This window comes from Mustela nivalis, assembly GCF_964662115.1.
Source record: "Mustela nivalis genome assembly, chromosome: 8".
In the NCBI taxonomy this organism is placed as follows: Eukaryota; Metazoa; Chordata; class Mammalia; order Carnivora; family Mustelidae; genus Mustela; species Mustela nivalis.
Window position 1 is genome coordinate 124,418,655 of NC_139027.1, and position 20,793 is coordinate 124,439,447.

The 20,793-nt window shown below is 44.9% G+C and overlaps 1 protein-coding gene across 1 annotated transcript in view; it reads left to right on the forward strand.

The window, feature by feature from the left end:
* The window catches only part of PPP1R16B (protein phosphatase 1 regulatory subunit 16B), a 92,392-nt gene that overhangs the window by 26,053 nt on the left and 45,546 nt on the right, over positions 1 to 20,793 (forward strand). Inside the window, exon 2 of the mRNA XM_082746333.1 lies at positions 1,317 to 1,677. Within this exon, the coding sequence (XP_082602459.1) occupies positions 1,428 to 1,677 (250 nt within the window). The 5' untranslated portion in view covers positions 1,317 to 1,427. The remainder of the gene's footprint in view (positions 1 to 1,316; positions 1,678 to 20,793) is intronic.

Consider the following 20,793-nt stretch of genomic DNA (forward strand, 5'->3'; position numbering starts at 1 on the left):
GTATCCACAACAAAACTAAATAAAAGCAACCAAAGGTGGCTGGCTTGTTTTGGCTGAGCCTTGCCTTTGGTTATATTAACTTTTGAAGTCAGGTTCACTCAGACCCTGAGGATCTTTGCCCTCTGAGCATGGCCAAGCCAACCCCTTCCCCATTTGCTTGTCTGCCCTCCAGTCTCAGGGCTGGGAGGGATGTGAAGAACAATCTGACCCAGTCTGTGCTCCCACGGGTCACACCGAATCCTGGTCATTAGCCCCTGGAGGACGGGCAGTCCAGGAGTGAAGCAGGGAGCCCAGAAGATCAATGATCACTTCTTGAAACCCAGGGCTGTCCTGACCCCTGGGGACCAGCAGGCAATTCCATATTACCCAAATGCCGACCTGTGCCAGTCTTTCTCTTGCCCAGCACCCCGCAATTCTCCACCAGCCTTGCCTGTGGGGTCCCAGATGGGCTGAGTTTACATGTCCCTATTCTTTTCCCTCCAAGCTGTTTCTCTCTGCTATTAGGTGTATAACATTATTTGGTCAGCTCTTTTTATTCCTAGCAAGTCTGGGAGGTGGAGACAATATCTTATAGGTGGGAAAAGAGGCTTAAATATGTTCAAGTGATCATTCCAGGACTCTTTTCTGGTGTGTCTGAGAGCCCATAGGGTCGGTGCTAAATGAAGACAGGGACCAGCTAGCATTAGACTGAAATTGTGTTGACTTCATATTGTTCAGGAGTCCATGAGAGCAAAAAGTGTGATTAAAAAAAAATTCTTTTTTAAGGTCAGCCAAAGAAGAAAATTTCAACTCACATTTTCTAGGTCTTAAAAGTTCAGCTATTACCAAAGTTCTTGGTCTTAGGACCACTTTATACTATTAAAATTAAGGATGTCCAAGAGCTTTTATTTATGTGGATGATATCTGTCAATATTTACCATATAATAAATGAATGCTGAGCAATTTAAGATATGGTATTAAATCCTTTAAAAGAAACAAAAATTCCTTATATGTTATAACAATATAACAAGCCCCTTATATGTTACAACAATATAAAGACCTTATATGAAATAACAATGTAACCTCCCCGTCAAATTAACAATTCTGTGGTATGATGAAGGTGTTAGCCAAGGCTGCAATGGTAATCCTATTGCCATAGATAAATGTATCAGATCAACACTTTGTATGCCTTAGACTTACACAATGTTATAGGTCAATTCTGTCTCAACTTAAATATAATAGAAGCAAGTGTTTGGCACACGGGGCGAGTACCACCCTCAGATCGGAGTTTCGCGCCTGACCCGCGTGTCCATCTGTGTCTCTCTCTCCCCGCACAGGCCCCACCATGAGGCCCCAGCCCCGCAGGAGCCCCCGCGCCACCCCGGCACCCGGCGCCCCGCGCTAGCACCACCCCCTCCCCCGCCAGGGTGTGGGGAGGCGCCAAGGCCATGGCCAGCCACGTGGACCTGCTGACCGAGCTGCAGCTGCTGGAGAAGGTGCCCACGCTGGAGCGGCTGCGCGCCGCCCAGAAGCGCCGGGCGCAGCAGCTGAAGAAGTGGGCGCAGTACGAGCAGGACCTGCAGCACCGGAAGCGCAAGCACGAGCGGAAGCGCAGCACGGGCGGCCGCCGGAAGAAGGTGTCCTTCGAGGCCAGCGTGGCCCTGCTGGAGGCCTCCCTGAGGAACGATGCCGAGGAAGGTAGGCCCCTCTGGCCCCGGGTCAGCTCCGGGCTGGTGCCTCCTGCCCCGGCGGGGGGTGGGGGGTGGGGATGGGGTCGGGGGGTGGGGTGGGGGGCGCTGGTCGGGTCTGCAAGGGGCGCTCCGCGTGCTGCTGGGCTTTCCCGGGCCTCGGCTGCGGCCCTGGACAGTGTAGGGCCTTGGTTAACGGCACGGACCCGCGCGCAGAGTGCCCTCGCTTCTGAAACAGGTTTTGTCCGTTCTTCCCTGGCGTGACTCTGGCAGGGAGGCAAGTCACCTCGGTTCCCTGCACCTGAGTGTCCACCTCTGTAACACGGGGGTCAACACTGGCATCCGCCTCAGGGGTTTGCTGTGAGCATTGGGTTAGCGAATCCCGCTAAGTTATTGGGTTTGTGTGGTCCGTCGTACTCTGTGAGTGGGTATGAGTATGTTTTATTTTATTGTATGATTCCTGTATTTTATTTCATTATATTTATAGAATGAATGTCTGTCTGTATACGTATTTGTGTATATATACCATTTGTATAATATCACATTTGTATCTACATGTATATATATATATAACTGCTCATATGTGGAGTGCCCATGAAGTCTGGAAACAGAGGAATATACACAATGTTATCTAGGACATTTTCACTCTATTAAGCAAACTAATAAAAAAACATAAATGCAAATACACACTCATAGCATCTGTTTCCAGATGTTATGGATACCCTGTACTGGTTATATTTTACTTAATTATGTTATTATATGTCTCCTGATCCATATATCATGATACCCCAGAGGCAGGTATAACAAACACCCATTTTACAGATGGGAACACTGAGACCCAGAGAGGTTCAGAACCTTGACTGAGGTGGCAGAGCTGGGACCAGAAACCATGGGGTCCAAGCTCTTGTCCCTGGCCTCATGGCCTTGTAGGTTTGTTTCCTGTTATATGAATGATTGGAAGAGCCATAATCCAACCAGATCTCTTCTCTGAAGATGCTCACAGGGGTCATTGCATGGCTGAGGTTTGTGTGTGTGTGTCCTGTGTTCCCCTCAGCAGCCTCCGGTCTCCTTCCGGCATAGGAGTCCTTTCTGGCTGTCCGTGGGGAAGGCCCGGCTCGCTGTGTTTCCGGGTCCCTCTGGCCTCCTGCCTCCACACACCCTGTGGACATGCAGCGCTAAGACAGTCATGGATGGAGGGATGGCATTTCCCGCCCTAGAGGGTGTTGGATTTTATGCACATCGCTCCTCAGGTTCTAGCACCTTCTGAGAAGTGCAATTTCCCTTCTGTCCTGGTTGCACAGTGCTCTGGGAACCAAGCAGAAGCACTCCCAGAACTACTCAGCTGGAAGGAGCGCGGCTGAGAGCCTGGGGTGAGCAGCCCCCGGGAGAGAGGCATGAAATGTGGGGCTCGGGGGACCGGCCCTGCGAGGCTCCTTCCCACGTGAGGTGCTGGGTGACGTGGCAGACCCATCCCACTCAGTGGGCGGCACATCAATGATGTCTAATTTGTGTCGTGGGTGGCGGTTCATCAGCTCTTCTTTGCCACTCATCTTTTCCTCCCTCCTTCCCTGACAAAGCCGTGTTCTGCTCCCTGAAGGGACTCTGCGAGCTGGCTGACAGCTGCTCCAGAACTTCGGTGCCTCCCCAGCCCTGGCGTGGGCCTCGCACCCTGCCAGCCTCCCACATAGCCTGGGGGCGAGGAGCGCCAGGCGCGGGGCCAGGACCGCAGGCCCCCTTGGCCTTGTATGTGACCTTGAGTGGCTGGTTTCACTGCTCTGGGTCCAGCTTCTTAGTCTGTAAAATGGACTTTTGAACCTTGTCCTCAAGGGGTGGGGTGTGTGTGTGACAAGAATGAGACAAGACCCTAAATGTGACAGCTTGCTGAAAAGTGACCCTGAAGGCCGCACCAGGGTGGTGACCGTTCTAACATACTTTGTTTTTAACAGCCCAAATATACACAAACATGTTTTTCTTGTAAAAATAAGCACAGAAGCGTACAGAGGAAAAAGTTCCCCCCTCCACCCCTTTTTTCTGTTAGTTTGATGTGTTTCCTTCTAGGCATTTTCTTTACTTGCCTGTGTATTTGTTAGTTGGAGTTTTTTGGTTTTGTTTTGTTTTTGCGTAAGTGATGACATACTGGACATTACTCTGCAATATTCTTTTCCTTTTCTTTTTCTTTTTTTTCCCCACCCAACAAGATACCTTGGAGGTGTTTTCATGCCAGTACCGTGCAATTACAGAGCTGTATTATTCTTTTTAACTGCTGCATAGTATTCCATAGAGGGTTTCCCCAGAAGTTTTGAACTGGTTCCTTAGTGATGGGCATGGAGGTTTTCCCAGCAGTTTTGCTTTTGCTCAAGTGGACTTCTTGTGCACACAGGTAGATGTTGATCGAGGACAGATGTGGGCAAATGGACGAGTTGGATGCAAGCGTATGTGCATTAAATTTGAATGAGAAAAGTGCTGCCCCCTTGGGCCGGTCCCTGGCCTTGGGCAGCTAAGTGAGGGTGGAGGGCCGGAGCACTGTGTGCTGGGGTGGGCCGTAGGGTGGGGTGAGAGGTCCCCCTGCAGTCCACAGGTGGCTGGGTTGGGGCTGGGGTGTGAAGCTTCCATCAGTACCCGTCAGCAGGCAGTCTGGCCGGGCTATGCTCAGCATCCTGGCAGTATGACAGAGCCCGCTGCTCCCAGCTGGCATCGGTTAGTTTCTGTGGCTGGCGGAGCCGGTGCTGGGGAGGCTGCAGGGGCGTTAGCTCGCAGCGGGATGGAATGGGGGTGGCGGCTCCCCCGCTCCCTTGAGCTCACAGCAGTGGCTGAGTCAACCTCCTCCACTTGCCAGGGCAATGTGAGTCGACCCAGAGAAAGGCAGCACTGGAGAGGGATGCACTATACTTCCTCCTCCAGCTCTGCATTGTCTTCAGGCTAAGGTCCCAGCACCGGGGTTTCTTCTTGGTCTTGGACCTGCCTGAACCCTACTCTCTTGTGCCCCCTGCCTAGCACTGCCCTGTGTTCCAGCCATCTCCAACTTCAGCTTCCTTTCATATGCCCTGCGTTCTCTTACCTCCCTGCCTTTGCATATGCAGTTCCTTCTGTCTGGAACACTCTTTTGCCTGATTCCTATAACGCTAGGAGTTGGGTCTTGAGTGACCTTCTTGGGGAGCAGTCTGTGAGCCTTTTCTGTACCCCACCCCATCACTAGTTAGAGCAGAAATGCAGTACACAGCTAACGTTTACCGAGAGGCAGTGCAGTGTTGTGGCGAGGAACGTGGACTCTAGGGCTAGTTCTCCAGAATTCACGTCTCAGCTGTGCCACGCGCTAGCTGTGCAATGTCGGCAAAGTTACTAAACTTCTTGGGGCCTCAGTTTCGCCATCTGTGAAAATGAGGATGATAGAATACAGCTGCCTCAGAAAGTTGTCGTGGGGTTAAAATGAGTTTACAGATTTGAAGTGTATGCTAAGGGGTAAATTTTAGTGTTTAAATTGTAGCTATTCTGCATTATCTATGGTCGACAATTATATAATCTGTACTAGTATATACACTGATTATCATTGTTACTGTTATTTATTGAGTGCTTACTTTGTATCAAAAGTTATCTCAGTTAATCCTCATGATGACCTTTTGAGGGGGCAGTCAAATCTCATTTTTTTAGAAAAGAGCTCTATTGAAATAGGTTTAATTGACATGTCACAAAATTTGCTGATTTTAAGTGTGCAATTCAGCGATTTTCGGTAAGCTTATGGAGTGGCACACCCATCACCGCAACCCAATTTTTTAACATGTGCCCATTTGTAGTCACTCCTGATTCCCACCCCTGCCCCCAATCCTAGGCAGCCACTAATCTCTTTTCTGCCTCTATATCCTTGCCTTTTCTGGAATGTTCTATTTATAGAGACTCATCCAATATGTGAGCTTTTGCGATCAGGTTCTTTCACTTAGGATAATGTTTCCAAGGTGTGTTCAGGTTGTGGCATGTGTCAGGGTTTCATTTCTTTTATTGCGCTGTAGTGTTCCATTGTACGGATATGCCACATCTCGTTTATCCATTCACATTTGGGTGGTTTGCATTTGGGGTAAGGATGAATAATGCTGCTAAGAACATTTTTGTGTAAGTCTTTGTGTGGATGTATGTTTTCATTTCTCTGGGGTGGTTACCTAGGACTGGAATTTCTGGGTCATATGGCAAATTTGGGTTTAACATTTGGGAAGCTGCAAACCTGTTTTCCAAAATGGCAGACTCATTTTGCATTCTCAAACCTCATTGGACAGATGAGAACATCGAAGCTCCAAGAAGAATGTCACCTGCCAAGGATCTCACAGGTTTTTGGCATCAGACCAGGGACTCAAACCCACATCTCTGAAGCCTGTGCTTTTAACTGCCAGGCAGACCTGGAACCTCGTGATCTGGATTTTCCCTAGGAAATGAGAGAGCCATTCACTCGTGGTTCTGACCTGTGTCTCTTGGGGCCCGACGGCCCTGCTGCTCCTGCCAGCCTCTTGGGTCCTTGGCACTGGTAGCAATGGTGGTGGGGGGTCCCTGGATAAGCTCTTCATCCCAAACTATAACCTCTTTCCTTGGCCACATGAGCCGGCCTCAGTTGAAACCACCCAACATTTGTTAAGTTGTCAAGGTTCCTGTTCTTCTCTCCGAATGTTGCAGGATTTTCTTTATGGAAACTCTGTTCACATTCCCAAAAAGAGTTTGAGTGTTTCTTCTATAGCCTAATTTTAACTCTTCAACTGTTATTCTCACGGTAAAGGTTTTCAAACTTTTTTTTTTTTTTTTTTTTTTTTTTTGAGCAGTGGAAACTTTTCTTTATGTGAAATTATGCAGAAGCTCAATATGTAAAAAGGGTGAAAGAGCTATTCTGGCTGAGGCTCTGCGGGTGGCGGTGGTGGCCACTGGGCCCTCACCCGCCAGGCACCCAGCGGACCTCTCCCCGGCTCGCAGGTGCTCTGGTGCACACCTGGGCTGCGTATGCCGTGCTTAAACCGTCAGCCCCTCCAAAGGAAACAGAGGTCTGTGGCTGGCAGAGCCGGTGCTGGGGACTTTCACTTCTGGTGATTTGGAAAAGGGAAGTTTCTTTTCTCTTAATTATAAAAATCATTCATCCTTGTTGTAGAAAATTGTTAAAGTACAGGAAGAAAAAAACATTAAGAAAACAAAATCACAGCTATGCCCAACGTAAACAGCAACAACTACTGATAATGTTTTGGTATTGTTATGTTACTCAGGGTCCTGATAGGCAAGAAATGGTGCCCTCACAAGGGGTAGTTTCAGAAAAGTTTAATAAAGGGGTCATGTCTAAAGAGCTTAGGGCATCAGTCCTCAACCTTTTTGGTCTCTGGGCCCCTTTAGATGGTTAGAAACTGAGTCCTCTTAAGAGATTTTGTTTCACTGGGCTCGGTATTGATATTTATCACATTGGAAATTAAGGCCGAGGAATTCAAACAAATATGTACTCATTAAAACATAAAAATAAAGCCATTATCTGTTGTACTAGTTATCTACTCCTGCATAGCAGAGTTGCTCAACATTGAGCCCCTCAAAACAATAAACATTTCCTGTTTTACACAGCTTCTGTAGATCAAGAATCCAGGGGCAACGTGGCCTGGGTGGTTCTAGCACAGGATCTCTTATAAGGTTGCAAAAATCACCTCAGACTTTAACGGGGCTGGAGACTCTGCCTCCGAGATGGCACATTCACAAGGCTCTTGGCGGAAGGCCTCAGGTTCTTGCCACATGAACCTCTTCATAGGGCCGGATGAGTGTCTCCTGAACATGGTGGCTAGCTTTCTTCCAAGCGAGTGATCCAAGAGTTTGAGCGAGGAGGAAATCACACTGCTTTTTATGACCTATGCTTTTAAATTACATATCATCACTTCTGCCATATTCTGTTCATTAAAAACGATTCACAGAGTCTAGCTCCCACTCAAGGGGAGAGGGATTAGACTCACCTCTTGAAGCAAGGAGAATTTGTGGGCATGTTCTAGAACGACCACACCTGTGAACATAAATATTTTTATGAAAAATACTAACATTTTTCAAGACAAAAAAATATAGAGTAGCCTTGTTTTATACTTTTGCAAATCTTTGTTAAGGTCTGACTTTAAAAGAGATGGCTGAATTCTCTCATCTGCTTCCTCATTCAATATGTTGTGATATGTTATTTTGGTTAAAATAAATGAAGAAAAATCTCACACAGATATGCCATTGGAAAAGAGAGGAATCTCTTAGTTGCCTTTTCAGATCATTGTGGATATTCCTTGATATTGCAACCAAATTCAATAGGTGGTCGCTTCTTGAAGGTTAATCTCAATGTGGAACCTGAAACAGTATCAATTTTTAGATTTTCTTACTTTGTTACATTAAAATCCATTGGTGGTTTTGCATTTTAAAAGTTTCTTTTACCCATACCTACTTTCTTTTTTTTTTTTTAAGTATTATCTGTTAGAAAACATTAGCTCACTTTTTTTTTTTTTTTGGATATTACACCAAAAGTACAAGTAACAAAAGGAAAAAATTAACAGGTGGGACTATATCAAACCCAAAAGCTTCTGCACAGAAAAAAAAAAAATCAGTAAAAGGAGAAGCAAACTACAGAATAGGAGAAAGTGTTCACAAACTATATATCAGATAAGGGGTTAATATACAAAAAATATAAGGAACTCATACAACTCAATAGCAAAAAAACAAATAATCCAATTAAAAATGGGCAAGGCATCTGAATAGACTTTTTCCCAAAGAAGACACACAGATGGCCAACAGGTCTATGAAAAGATGCTCCACATCACTAATCATTAGGAAAATGCAGATCAAAGCCACAATGAGATAACACTTCATTTTAGACCTGGGACAGCCGTCAGGCTTCTCTTGTGTAGTAATAGCAAGGTAGGTGGAGCAAAAAACACAAACCAAGAGAAACCCCGGGGATGCCTCGGTAGCTCCTTGCTGAGCCAAGAAGAAGAGGACAAAGGAGACCAGTAATCATCTGCCAGGGTAGAAGAAAGACAGCTAGGGTGGTGTGGCATCTCAGAAGTCCAGGGAGGAAACCATTTTTAGAAGAAAGGTCTGTCTCCTGAGCCAGATGTGGCTTAAAGGTGGACGGTTTTATGTCATCTTAATATCGTCTTTGCAAAAGAGAGGGTTAATGCCGGCTTCCTAGTCTCCTGTCTGAATGTACCATGATTGACGTAAACACTCTCCTATGATTGGATTTTCAGGTTGTTTCCAATTTTTGCTACTATAAGTTATGCCATGGTAATTCTCAGTGGACTAAAAGTAAAGTATTTGGCCACAAGTTTGGTTATTTACTTGGGGTAGACTTCTCGAGGCTCAGAGATTTGAGGTATGAACATAAGCAAGGCTTTGGTAGAAATTGCTGATTGGTCAGTTTGCACATAAACCTCACCCCACAGCCTGTGTGCCAGGCCTGCCTCACCTCCGCCTCGCTTATCGACCCTGCTTGATGACACAGAAAAGCGCAAAGTTGCTGACAGATTCAAGATATGGAAGATAGTCCTGTGGTCTTAATTTACACATAACGGAGAAATTTAAGGTTGAACACCTATTCATAACCTTACTGGGAATTCGTTTCTTTATTTCTCTGAGTTGTCTATTTTTTGGGTTCCATTTTTTCTACTAGTTTCTTTTCTTTATTGATTTCAACGATTGGGTAATGTTTGTGTCAGACAGAGAAGAGACAGAGAGTGCATGAAAATGGAGGGCAGGATGTGAGTTGTTGTCATGTACGGTGCACATGCTTTCTGCCAACTGTGTGTGTGTGCGTGTGTGCACATGTGTGTATGTGTGTGTTTGCTTTACCATTTTGCCAGATCATTTTTATGTAGTTTAATCTAATGATATTTGCTTCTTTCTCCTCTTCATGATTTTGTTCTTTGCTCTTATCCCTCTAAAACAGGGCTTTTAACCCTCTAAAACTGTGGTTTGGAGGCCAAATCTTGCCACTACCTGTTTTGCAAATAAAGTTTTATTTGGAATACAGCTTCACCTAATCATTTACATATTGTCTGTGGCTGCCTTCACACTACAGCGACACAGTTAGGCTGTTGCAACAGAAACCATATGACCTATGAAGATGAAAATATTTACTTTCGCCTTTTACAGAAAAAGTTTGTTGACTCTTGCTCTAAAGCATTTCCTCACCCAGTGATGTATTTTTAAAAAATATTTTACTTATTATTTGATAGAATGAGATCACAAGTAGGCAGAGAGGCAGGCAGAGAGAGAGAGGAGAGAGAGGGAAGCAGGCTCCCTGCTGAGCAGAGAGGCCGAAATGGGGCTCCATCCCAGGACCCTGAGATCATGACCTGAGCTGAAGGCAGAGGCTTAACCCACTGAGCCACCCAGAGCCCCCCCCCCTCCCCGTGATGTATGTTAACCTACATGCTTTTTCTAGATTTTTGTGGCCTTATGTAAATAAAGTAAACATGTAATTCTTCTGGAATTCATTTTAGTGTGAAGTAGTCCATGCAAATCTATCTCCATTTTGTTCAGAAGCATTTTCAATTGTCCAGCTTCCTTCCCTTCCCTGTGAATTTGCGAGGCCACGCTCATCCTCCTGAGCCTCATCTGTGACAAAGGGTAAATTTCTGAGCTGTTCATTTTGTTCTAACAATCTGTTTCTGTGCCAGTTACACACTGTTTTGATCCCAGCTTTCTAATGTGGCTTAGTGTATTATAGAACGAGTCCTTCTTAAATTGCTCTTCTTTCGCAAAATGTTCTTGGTTATTTTCAGCTGTTCACGTAACATTTAAGCACTTTTGGTCAGGTTTTCCCTCCAGAGCTCAAAAATAGAGTCCTCCAAAATTGATTAATGTTGTAAATGGGTATAGAGTTTTGGTTTTATAAGATGAAAGGAATTCTGGAGAGACATGGCAATGATGGTCGCACAGCACACAGCATTATGAATATAATAATATTCATAACATTATTAGATTATCATATAGATATTTATATATGATATATAATAATAATAATTTGATACCACTGAACTGTACTCTTAAAAACGATTAAGGTGGTAAATTTTATGCATATTTTACCATAATAAAAAAAATGAAAAAACAAAAATGACCTCTCAAAATTTAGCCAGGGACCAAGGGAGGAGACAAGGGGAAGTTATTGTCTAATGGGGATGGAGATTCCATTTGGGAAGATGAGAAGAGTTGGAGATGGATGCTGGTGAGAGTCACGCAACAATGGGAATGTAATTAATGCCACTCAACTGTACAGTAAAAAGTGGTTAATATGATAACTTGTATCTTCTCTATATTTTACCACAATTTAAAAAATGAATTGGGGCTCAATGTATATCCTTGTCATGAGTTTTTCTAAGCAGGCAGATGGCACATGTCTCCAGTGGGCAGCTATTCCTTTAAGTCTTTCAGGAAAGCTACAGGGTTTTTGTTGTTGTTATTGTTGTCCTTGTGGGTTGGGTTTTTTTTTTTTTTTTTTTTACCATACACGTCCTGTTTATTTCTTGAAAGGAAGGCTTTGAGTTCTTATATATTGATTTTGTAGAAAGATATTTTACTCTCATTTTTTCAGTAGTTTTATTGGGGGCCTTTGTGTAGAAAATGACATTTGCAGATGATAAGGTCGTCTGTTCATTCTGATGTTCAGTGAGGCTGTCATGCCTATAACCTATCTTCCCACTTTTTCTCTCTAGGCCAATAACTCCTGTTCCTTTTGCTGACTTTTATAGGATGTGGCTTGAGATTCGTGATCATACTCTCCTTTGTCTATAACTTTCCCAAAGCCTGATCTGGCTCCCCCAGCGTGAATGGAACTCTCAGTTTCCTCATTCTGGTTGAGTTTATCTGTTAGTATGGCTCAAATTTTCCATTGGCTTTTTGGGCTGCCGCTATTGACTCATCTGGAGTTTATAAGAAACTGAAACCCCCAAGTGGGTGTCCATTAGTGAACTTACATCTTCCCCAACCTGTTCTTACGCAAGTGATTTTTAAAAAACCAACTATCTGTTGAAGTATGTTCTTCAAACAGAAAAGGGCAAAATGGGTTCCACTTTCACATGTCATGGGTGCCTCTGTGACCCAGTACTCACCCTCTGTAACCAGTATATTACCAGCATCCCAGAAGCCATCCTGGACACACAGGTGATTTTCAGCCCTGAAGTCGAGACCCTAAATTGATCTTGTTGAATTTGAGTCTATTTACCTGCTCAAATAATTTGGACTCTGAATAATATATTAAGATTCCTGTGTTAGCAGTAATAGGAACCCAACTTAAACCAACTGAAGCCCATGCGGATTCAAGGCTACCAAAGTATCTATGATCACTGTTAGCAGCTCAAAGTGTATATTCTATACTTTCAGTAACTGCATTAGGAATAATTTCTCTTTCTAACAGTTTTCTAGGTTGAGCGCATGCCAGAATGGAATCTCATTGTCTAAGATGTCTACCTCCGAGCCAATCACAGGGGCTGGGGCAGGGATGCAATGCTATGATTGGTCTGATCTGAGGCATATGCCCACCCCTGAAGTCAGCTCCTCCCAGAACGCATGAGCTGACACTTGGAGATACGTTGTACCTGCCCCAAGAGAAATTGGGATGCGGTTCCCAGAAGGATGGAAAATGGATGATGGGCAGGCCATAATGAAATATGTGCATCTCAGATAAAATATTCATCAGCAGCTTCTATTCCACACCATTCACAGATGCAACTGGCATTTGTCTTCTACTGCAGAGTTCTTCAGTTGAACTTTTTCTGATGATGGAAATGCCCTGTCCATTATGGTAGCTGCTAGTCATATATGGTTCTTGAGCATTTAAAATGTGACTAGGAGACTAAGGAGCTCAAGTTTTGCTTTTATTTAATATAAAATCATTTAAGCAGTCACCTATGGTTAGGCTAGGGGCAGAGTATCAGACAACACGATCCTGGACACTATCCAAATCCCTAATAAAATTGTTGAACAGGCATTGGCCAAAGACAGACCCTAGGGGACAACCCCAGGGACCTCCTCTGTGTTACTGTATCCAGTCAGTCATTACTCATTAGGGATAGTTGTTCAACTGAAAGGAATTTAGCTATACTGTTTTTATAGTTGGTATGTGGAGACAACAGCAAGAATTTCCTATAAAAAAAGAGCCTTCCTGTCCTACATAAACTTGGAAGAAGTTTTCTATCTGAGGATTAAATAACAAAACATGTAAGGGATCAGAGTAGAATTTCATGCACAGACATGGAACACAGTCTGGACATCTTCAGACCAGCACCAGTAGCTCAGTAGTGAGCAGGAGACTGGCTCAGACCATAAGGAAGCTCACAGCCTAGAAAGGCAGTTTGAAGAGAACACAGTATTAATATGCTGATGAGTGGATAATGTTATATAAAGAAAACCTTGTCAAGAACAGTTCCCTCGAAAAAGGAGGCTAAGAGGTCATTGATGAGGGAGACCATCTAAATACTGTCCAGGGGAGACATGTGACCTAGTGATCAACAACTTTGAAGTTGACTGTCCCTTTCCTAAAAGCATTGTGTTATGGAAAAAGAGACTTCAAGCCATCTTGACCTAATGCTGCTCATGTGATGACTACTTGATGTTTACGTACCTCCTTGCAATCTTCTGACTATAACTTGGCTTCCCAGCCAGGTCTGCCTATAAGCACAGAACAAGTTGGCCATGCTTAAGTGAATGTCTGGTGTACAAGACAATTCCTTTTCTGAGGTGAGACTGTGTTGTGGTTTTATTCAGCAGCCTCCTAGGCTCAGATTGTATGGAACTACTCTGGGTTGAAGAAACTACTTGTGGTAGATAAATCATGGTCAATCATAGATAAATCATGGTCAAACCATGGTCAGTCACCAATGAGATGCCATCCTGGGAGACTCAGCCAACTGGAACTCTCCTGGAACCTCTTCAAACCCAAACACCATGACATACAGCCAGCATTTCCCTTCCCTATGTGAGGAGATATGCGAGAAGCTTGTCAAATGCTCACTGGAGTCCTGACAGTCCCTAGCTTTAATATTTCTCAGTCTAGTGACCTTGTTGAGGAGATAGATGAGATATTTTGGGGCATGACTTATTCTTGCTTGGCTTCTAGGAACCACTGTGTCCTTTATAATGGAGTGAGAAGATGGTCAGTATTTCTGTCAGAGGAACTTAGAGGCTCTTTCAATGAATGTACCATAAGCTCTTCTAAAACAATCACTGAGGCCAAACTCATTAACTAACCCTGTGGAGAAAGCCTGGGGTTTAGCAAATAGAAGAATATTCCAGAATCTTCTCAAAGTATTAAATTGTCTAGTACATCTATCCATCCTGTGTTTGTCCCAACAAACAGAGCTGACCCCACCACCCCATCCTCTGTCTGCCACTTGGTGGAGGCAGTTGTGTCCAGAACAGAGGTGAAAATTAAGAGAAGAGATATGAAGTCTGCTATGTCAGGGAGAGGGAAGTGGTATCTTAATCCTTTACACATGAAAAACTAAATGAAGCCCGAATCTTGGTGGAGGAGTCAGAGTTCCCAGACCTTCAGAAGAAACCTGAGGTCACAGGCTTTTGGCATAAGGATCCCCAATTCCCTGGGTGCCACAAAGGTAGTAGTGGCAATTCTCCAGGTGAGTCACCCTTAAGAACTGGGCTGGATTGGCTATCCGTTGTTGCAAAAGAGACCACCCTGAAACCTTTAGTGGCTCAAACCACTTACTTCTCAATGTTCCTTTGGATTGGCTGGGCACTTCTGCCGGTCCTACCAGGGCTCAATATGAGGTTGTGGTTATTTGCTGGGTCAGCCAGTGTCTGGGTTTGGCTGGGATGGCTGGGATTCTCTCTTCAAGTGGTCTTTTGTGCCGGGCTTCCTGCATCATGGCGGACTCAGGGTTCTAAGAAGGCAAGCTCCCGTGCTCAAGGATGTTATCTGCCTGCATCATGTTTGCTGATGTCTCATTGGCCAAAGTCAGTCACATGGTCAGCCTTCAGTGTCAATGCAGGAGAAGCCCATACGCGCCTCTCTGTACCCATGCGCTTGATGCAGTGGGTCTCTTACTGTTGCCCTCTAGCACACACTTTAGACTTCGCTTTGCTCTAGACCAGAATTCTGGCAACCCAGTGTGATAACCCTAGGCATATTGTTTTGGTCAAATGCTGTGATTGGCCGTTGATATACCTGCAATATCTGGGATTGTTCTGGGTGGGCCAAACCCTGTGGGACCCCAGACCCTGGGTTGAGCGTGCCAAGTATGTGATTTGCATTGACTCCAAAACCATGTGGCCATCAGAATTCAGCACAGGGGGGATGGTTCTTATGCTTATTTAATTTTAGTGCTTATTAACTGCATAGCCATGACAGAGATTTATGTGATTTCATAATATTATGTTGAACCCTCAGTAATTGGGGTTAAAGTCTGGATCAATGTTGAAACAGAAGCAGGAACAGAAAAATAATCATCAGCCAGATGGAACGAATTATTAGTTCACAAATGCAGTGTGTTCAATAGATAAAATCTTCCAAAACATGGATGGCATAGGGAAAATGGAATCAAAGGGGGCCGTTGGTAGAAAGGTTGGGAAGTTTTGCAGAGAGGTGATAGACCTTGAGAGTTAGCATGGAGTCAGGCAAAACTAAGCTTTAATCTCCATTTTGTGCCCTTGGGTGAATGACTTAATTTCTTTGTGCTTAGATTCCTCATCTGTAAAGTGGAAAGAATAGTGACTGTGTGGGTGGGAGCAGTGATGATTCGTAGAAATAAAATCTGGCCAGCAGATATAGCCCAAGTGGCTATTACTATCCTCTGCCACTGACCTTGGTTAGGATGGGCCAGGAGCAAGGTTAACATCTCTTCTGTTTTCTTTCTAATCCTTCTTCCACTCACCCCCACTACCATAACTACCCTATTTCCTCTATCTCCATTTACTCAGTGCCAGCCTTTCTATTAGTCATTCATATAAGAAGATCCTGATTGTAGTCATTTACACTTTAGTATGAAAATGAAAACATTTTACAGCAATTTTCATTGCAAGTCAGTGGGAAATGAATGGTTGGCACCCCACAAAATGTAACATTTACAGCCTGCTTACATAAGGGAGCCTTTATAGAACCCCTAAAGTGAAAGGGCCTGCCCCCTGATGAACTTCTTTTAGACTATTTACTGAGACTGTAGAACTCAAGGTCTCTGGGATCTCCTGGTTTCCGTGTGTCATCTCTCAAGGCAGCCACAAATAAATTTTTTGTTTGGCTTGAGCCATTTGAATGTTCAAAACCCATCTATAACTATAAACCCATCTCTTTGGAAAGACCCTAATTAGCTTCTATGAGTGGTTTTCTCTAACCTTTTGGAGTTAATATGATCCATTTCCTTGTCATTAAAGAGTAATAATGCCCTAGTTATTTCACAAAACTTCTATGTTCCTAAAATTAAATAACCTAACATTTTGTCAAAGAGACATGGTGGCCAACCTTCCTCTGAATGGGCAAGGTTTCTACATAGTCATTCCTTCCGGCTCATGACTTTCTTCTTCATTTGCTGCCCACGGATGCTGAAAATAACTTGTTTTCTGGCAAGCCTGGGATGAGATTCCTTGTGATTTAATCAGATCCATAATGAAGCTCTCCTGGCTTTTAGGAGAACATCCCAAACTGCAGGGACGGTATGGGCAGGACCCTGATGAGGGGGAGGAGCCTCTAGTCTTAGCATCACATCTGCAACCAGGAGAGCCACTCCAGAGCCATGCTACCCAACCCATCAGGGTCCTCCTGTGCGGCTGGAACTCCTGGCTCTGCCTGCCAGTGTTCCGTGCCCTGTACTGGGTGGGCTTTGCCTTTCCGCTCCAGTAGCCCAGACCAAAGGCCTCAAAGATAATAAGCAGGAAACAATCCATTTCTAAACATCAGCTACCTGGTCCAGGAAGATGTAATTTCCTGCAGATATATATATATATATATATATATATATATAGAGAGAGAGAGAGAGAGAGAGAGAGAGAGAGACCAGGACAGATTTGTCCTGACTAAAGCCAAGATCCCCTTGATTGTTCCAAACTGGTGTGAACTCTAGATAACACAAAGCTGCTAGAGAAACTGGGGAGTGGCAGAGTAGCTGGGCTATGAGTGGTCATCTGAGTGGGTGGCACAGAGTCAGATAGTGAAGAAACAGCTAAGGTAATGGGAAAGTAGTTGGAAAGAGGGATTAGCTGGGCAGTGAGAGACTAGCTAGAGAGAGGGAGTAGCTGGGCAATGAAGGACTAGCTGGAGAATAGAAAAGTAACTGGATAATGAAGGTAAGGTACAAGGTGGGACTTACTGCAGTGGGGAAGTAGAAGAGTCCCAGACCTGGAGTAGGGGTCATGGTACCCCGCTCCAAGTGCCTCCATTTTGCCTCTTTCTTAGGTCTTCTGGTAAAAAAGAAACTCTAAGTGTGTATCTGTGATCTTGAATCTAGGCAGCTGCAGACTAGTGGGGGAAAGCTTTCCAGGATTAAGGCAGGTATTGTGGCCATGGTGCACGAGTGCAATGTGGCTGGGCAAGTTTCTTCCCTCTAGGGAGGAGCTCTTCCTTCTCTCAGCCCCTTAAAAGATGGGTGAGGTTGCCTGCTAGATGTCCCAGCAGACCCCACATCTGAACCCCCCCCCCCGACTCTTCATCACCTTCATCGTTCTGTCTACAAGTTTTCACTGGACACTATGTGCCAGGCACGGTGCTGTTAGGTCTTTCCATGCATTGTCTCATTTCACCCTTTTGACAACTCCATAAAGTAAGTATTATTGAGAGCCCCACTTTACAGGTGGATAAACAGAGGCTTAGAAAGCTCTAGTCCTTTGTCCAGGTGAAAAGCAAAGTGAGCACTGTCTGTACTCTAAGCCTTATCCCAGTCACGGATTATATCCACACTTGATCTTAGCCAAAAGGCCGAGAAGCGATGACGGATTATATCCATATGGAGCATTTTTCCCTCTTCCAAAGCCTGAGCACTTAGCAAGGTCTGATCCCGAAGTGAAGGCTCAGATAGAGTATCCTGTGTGAGTGAGGAGCCTGAGAAACAAGCAAAGTGCCTGTGGCCCCCCCCGTGGGTGGGTGCAGCCGCCTGTTAGCTGTGCTCCAAACCCATTCCCAATGAGGCCTGTTAGATAAAGTCACAATTTAGAACCAGTCTTCCCCAGGGTATACCCACCACAGGCAATCAGACCTCATTTGCACTTAGACATTTATAGTCCATGGTGAATTTCCATCATCTGCATAGGCTGAGCCATAGAATGAATAGTTCCTGGGCTGGGGTAGTTCGTCCTCTCTCTTCTGTCTTTTCAAGCTTGTCTTGGGACAGATGCCGTGTCAAGGGTCATGCCCCACTTATGTTTTCAAAAACATATTCTGACACTAGGTGATTGCAAAACGTTATATAGCAATAACTTCAGGCTCCAGAAGCTTGTTTTAATTCAAAGAAGATTTACATTTGGGTCCTGAAGAGCCTGACTGTTCTTATTTCGTGAAAGCAGTGCAGTCTCGTTGTCATAGGTGACGTGGTGCCTTATTGAATAAGCTGCTGATTTCAAGATAAGCCATTCACTGGAGAGGCTCTTGGTTGGTAAGTTGTTTTTCACTAAAAGAAGCTTAAGGTTAAGCTCTAATTAAGGGAGGGGGTTGGATTTTATACAGATAGATCGGTAAGTAGGTTTGAGGACATGTCAAATACACCATCTTTGTCTCTGCAGCTGAAAATATATTCATAAAGCCCACACAACTCTGTAGATTTCTTAAAACTCCATTTTTGGCAAGTATATTCTGGTCTTGGTGTGCTCTGGCTAATAAACAGCTTCTGACTCATGGCACTCAGTAGCTGATTACTGCCTTGACCGAGGTGTCTCCCAGGGCAGAGCCAATGGGTGCCAAAATCCCCCATATCTTTCCCGGGTGGCCATGGCTTGGAGACCTCAGCCAGGTACTAGGGCTCTGCCTTGGGCTTGGGCTAGTGTAGCAAAACACCACAGACCAGGTGGCTTAAATAGTAATAATGTATTTCCCACCTTTCTGGAGGCTGAAAGTTCAAGATCAAGGAGCCAGCATAGTCAGTTTCTGGTGAGAATCACCCTCCTGGTTTATGGATGGCCACCTTCTCACTGTGTCCTTCCATGGCAGAGAGAAAAAGAATGACCAAACCCTTTGGTGTCTCTTCTCATAAGGCCACTAACCCCACTACAAAGGCCCCACCCTCATGATCTCATTTAAATCTAGTGACCTCCTAAAGGCACCATCTCCAAACACATTCATACTGGGGCTTCAGGTTTCAACATATACATTTGCAGAGGATAGAGTTCAGTCCACGGCAGGCCCTTTGTGCTGTCAGGCCAGAGGGCCAGCTTCCTTGTTGTTGTGGGGGGTGACTTGCAGTCTGGAGAAGCTGGTAGGGAGTCCCCAAGGAGGACGCAAAGGCAGCTTAACACCAAGAGGGTTTTCCCAGCAGCTGGCCACACTGAAGGCAAGTCTGTTGTTGATTGGAAGAGCTCTTGGATCACCAGATCCTGGCAGACTTGGAATGGATCATTTTTGGCGGAGAATCCTGATCTTTGAGAACCTTCTGGCAGAGAGGAAAAGAAAGGGAGGCAGAGGGAAGGATCAAACTGATCTCCTGGGTAAATGAAATGGGCCTGCTAGCTGCCACCCTCTTTACATCATCAGATTTGAGCAAGGGGCTGTGACTGGGGTTTGCAGAACCATGCAGAGGGCCATGAGCTGTTGACCAAATCCCTGAAGTGACCCAGAAAGGTGTAAGGAAGTAGAGATGTGGAGGGGAGTTCTATTACCAGGGAGGGACCCTCATTCTCTATTGCCATGTAAAAAAACCACCCCAAAATTTAGTGGTTTAAAACAAACACCATTATGGGATGCCTCGGTGGCTCAGTTGGTTAAGCAGCTGCCTTCAGCTCAGGTCATGATCCCAGCGTCCTGGGATCGAGTCCCACATCGGGCTCCTTGCTCGACAGGGAGCCTGCTTCTCCCTCTGCTTCTGCCTGCCATTCTGCCTGCCTGTGCTTGCTCTCTCCCCCCCTCTCTCTCTGATAAATAAATAAAATCTTTAAAAAAAACCCCACCATTTTATTATTAAAAAACAAAATTTTATTAATCATTAAAATAATAAAATTCCTCCCACGGGTCAGGAATTCAGATAGACAACGGCAGAGAAATTTCATCTGTGCTGGGGCCTTAGCTAGGATGATGTACATAGTAGGGGCTGGGGCACCTGGGAGCTGGCTTGGCAGCTCTCTCTCCACGTGGCCTGTCCAACATGGCGGTCCTGGCACAGTCAGACTTATATGGTAGCGCAGGGCTCCCAGAGCACATGTGTCAAGATCCAGGAAGTCAAAGCTGCCCATATCTTGAGTCCTGGAAGAATTACAAAGCCCACTCAGTTTTGAGGAGAAGGGGTGAAGACCCCATGTCTCGATGGCAGGAGTTCGAGGGTCATAATTTGTGGCCATCTTTAATCTATAATAAAGCACTAACTGCTCTGACATTTTGAAGTTTATCTCTTGCTCATATAACCATCCAACATGGGTGTTTATGGGTTACCTAGGGCTGGAGGGCCAGGTAGAGAATAAGGCATGACTGCTAATGGGCACCGGGTTTCTTTTTGGGGTGCTGAAATGTTCTAAAATAGATTGTGGTGATGGTTGTGTAACTCTGAGAGGTCCCCTCAGGTGACTCCTCCACGCGGGGACCCTGTACCCAGGCTCCTTCCATCTGTGCTTCTGTGCCCTTCATCTACATCATCCAATAGAAATATAATGCAAGTCCCATATGACATTTTTAATGTGCTAGTAGTACATTCAAAAAGGTGAAAATGAACCAGTGGAATTACTTTGACTAAATTATTAATAAATTTAAAGGTATATTTTATTCAACTCAGTGTATGCAAAATATTATTTCAACATGCAGTCAGTGTAAAAACTTCTTAATGACATTCTGAGGTCTTTTAATAGAAGCCTTTGAACTCCAGTGTGTGTTGACACATTTGTATGTCAGTTCAGACTGGACACATGTCAAGTGTCCGTGCCCACGTATAGCTTGTAGCCACCATACTGGGCAGTACAGCTCTAGACTCCTCAGGTCCTGTCCATTCAGACCAGCAGTGGAGAGTGTGCGGGGATT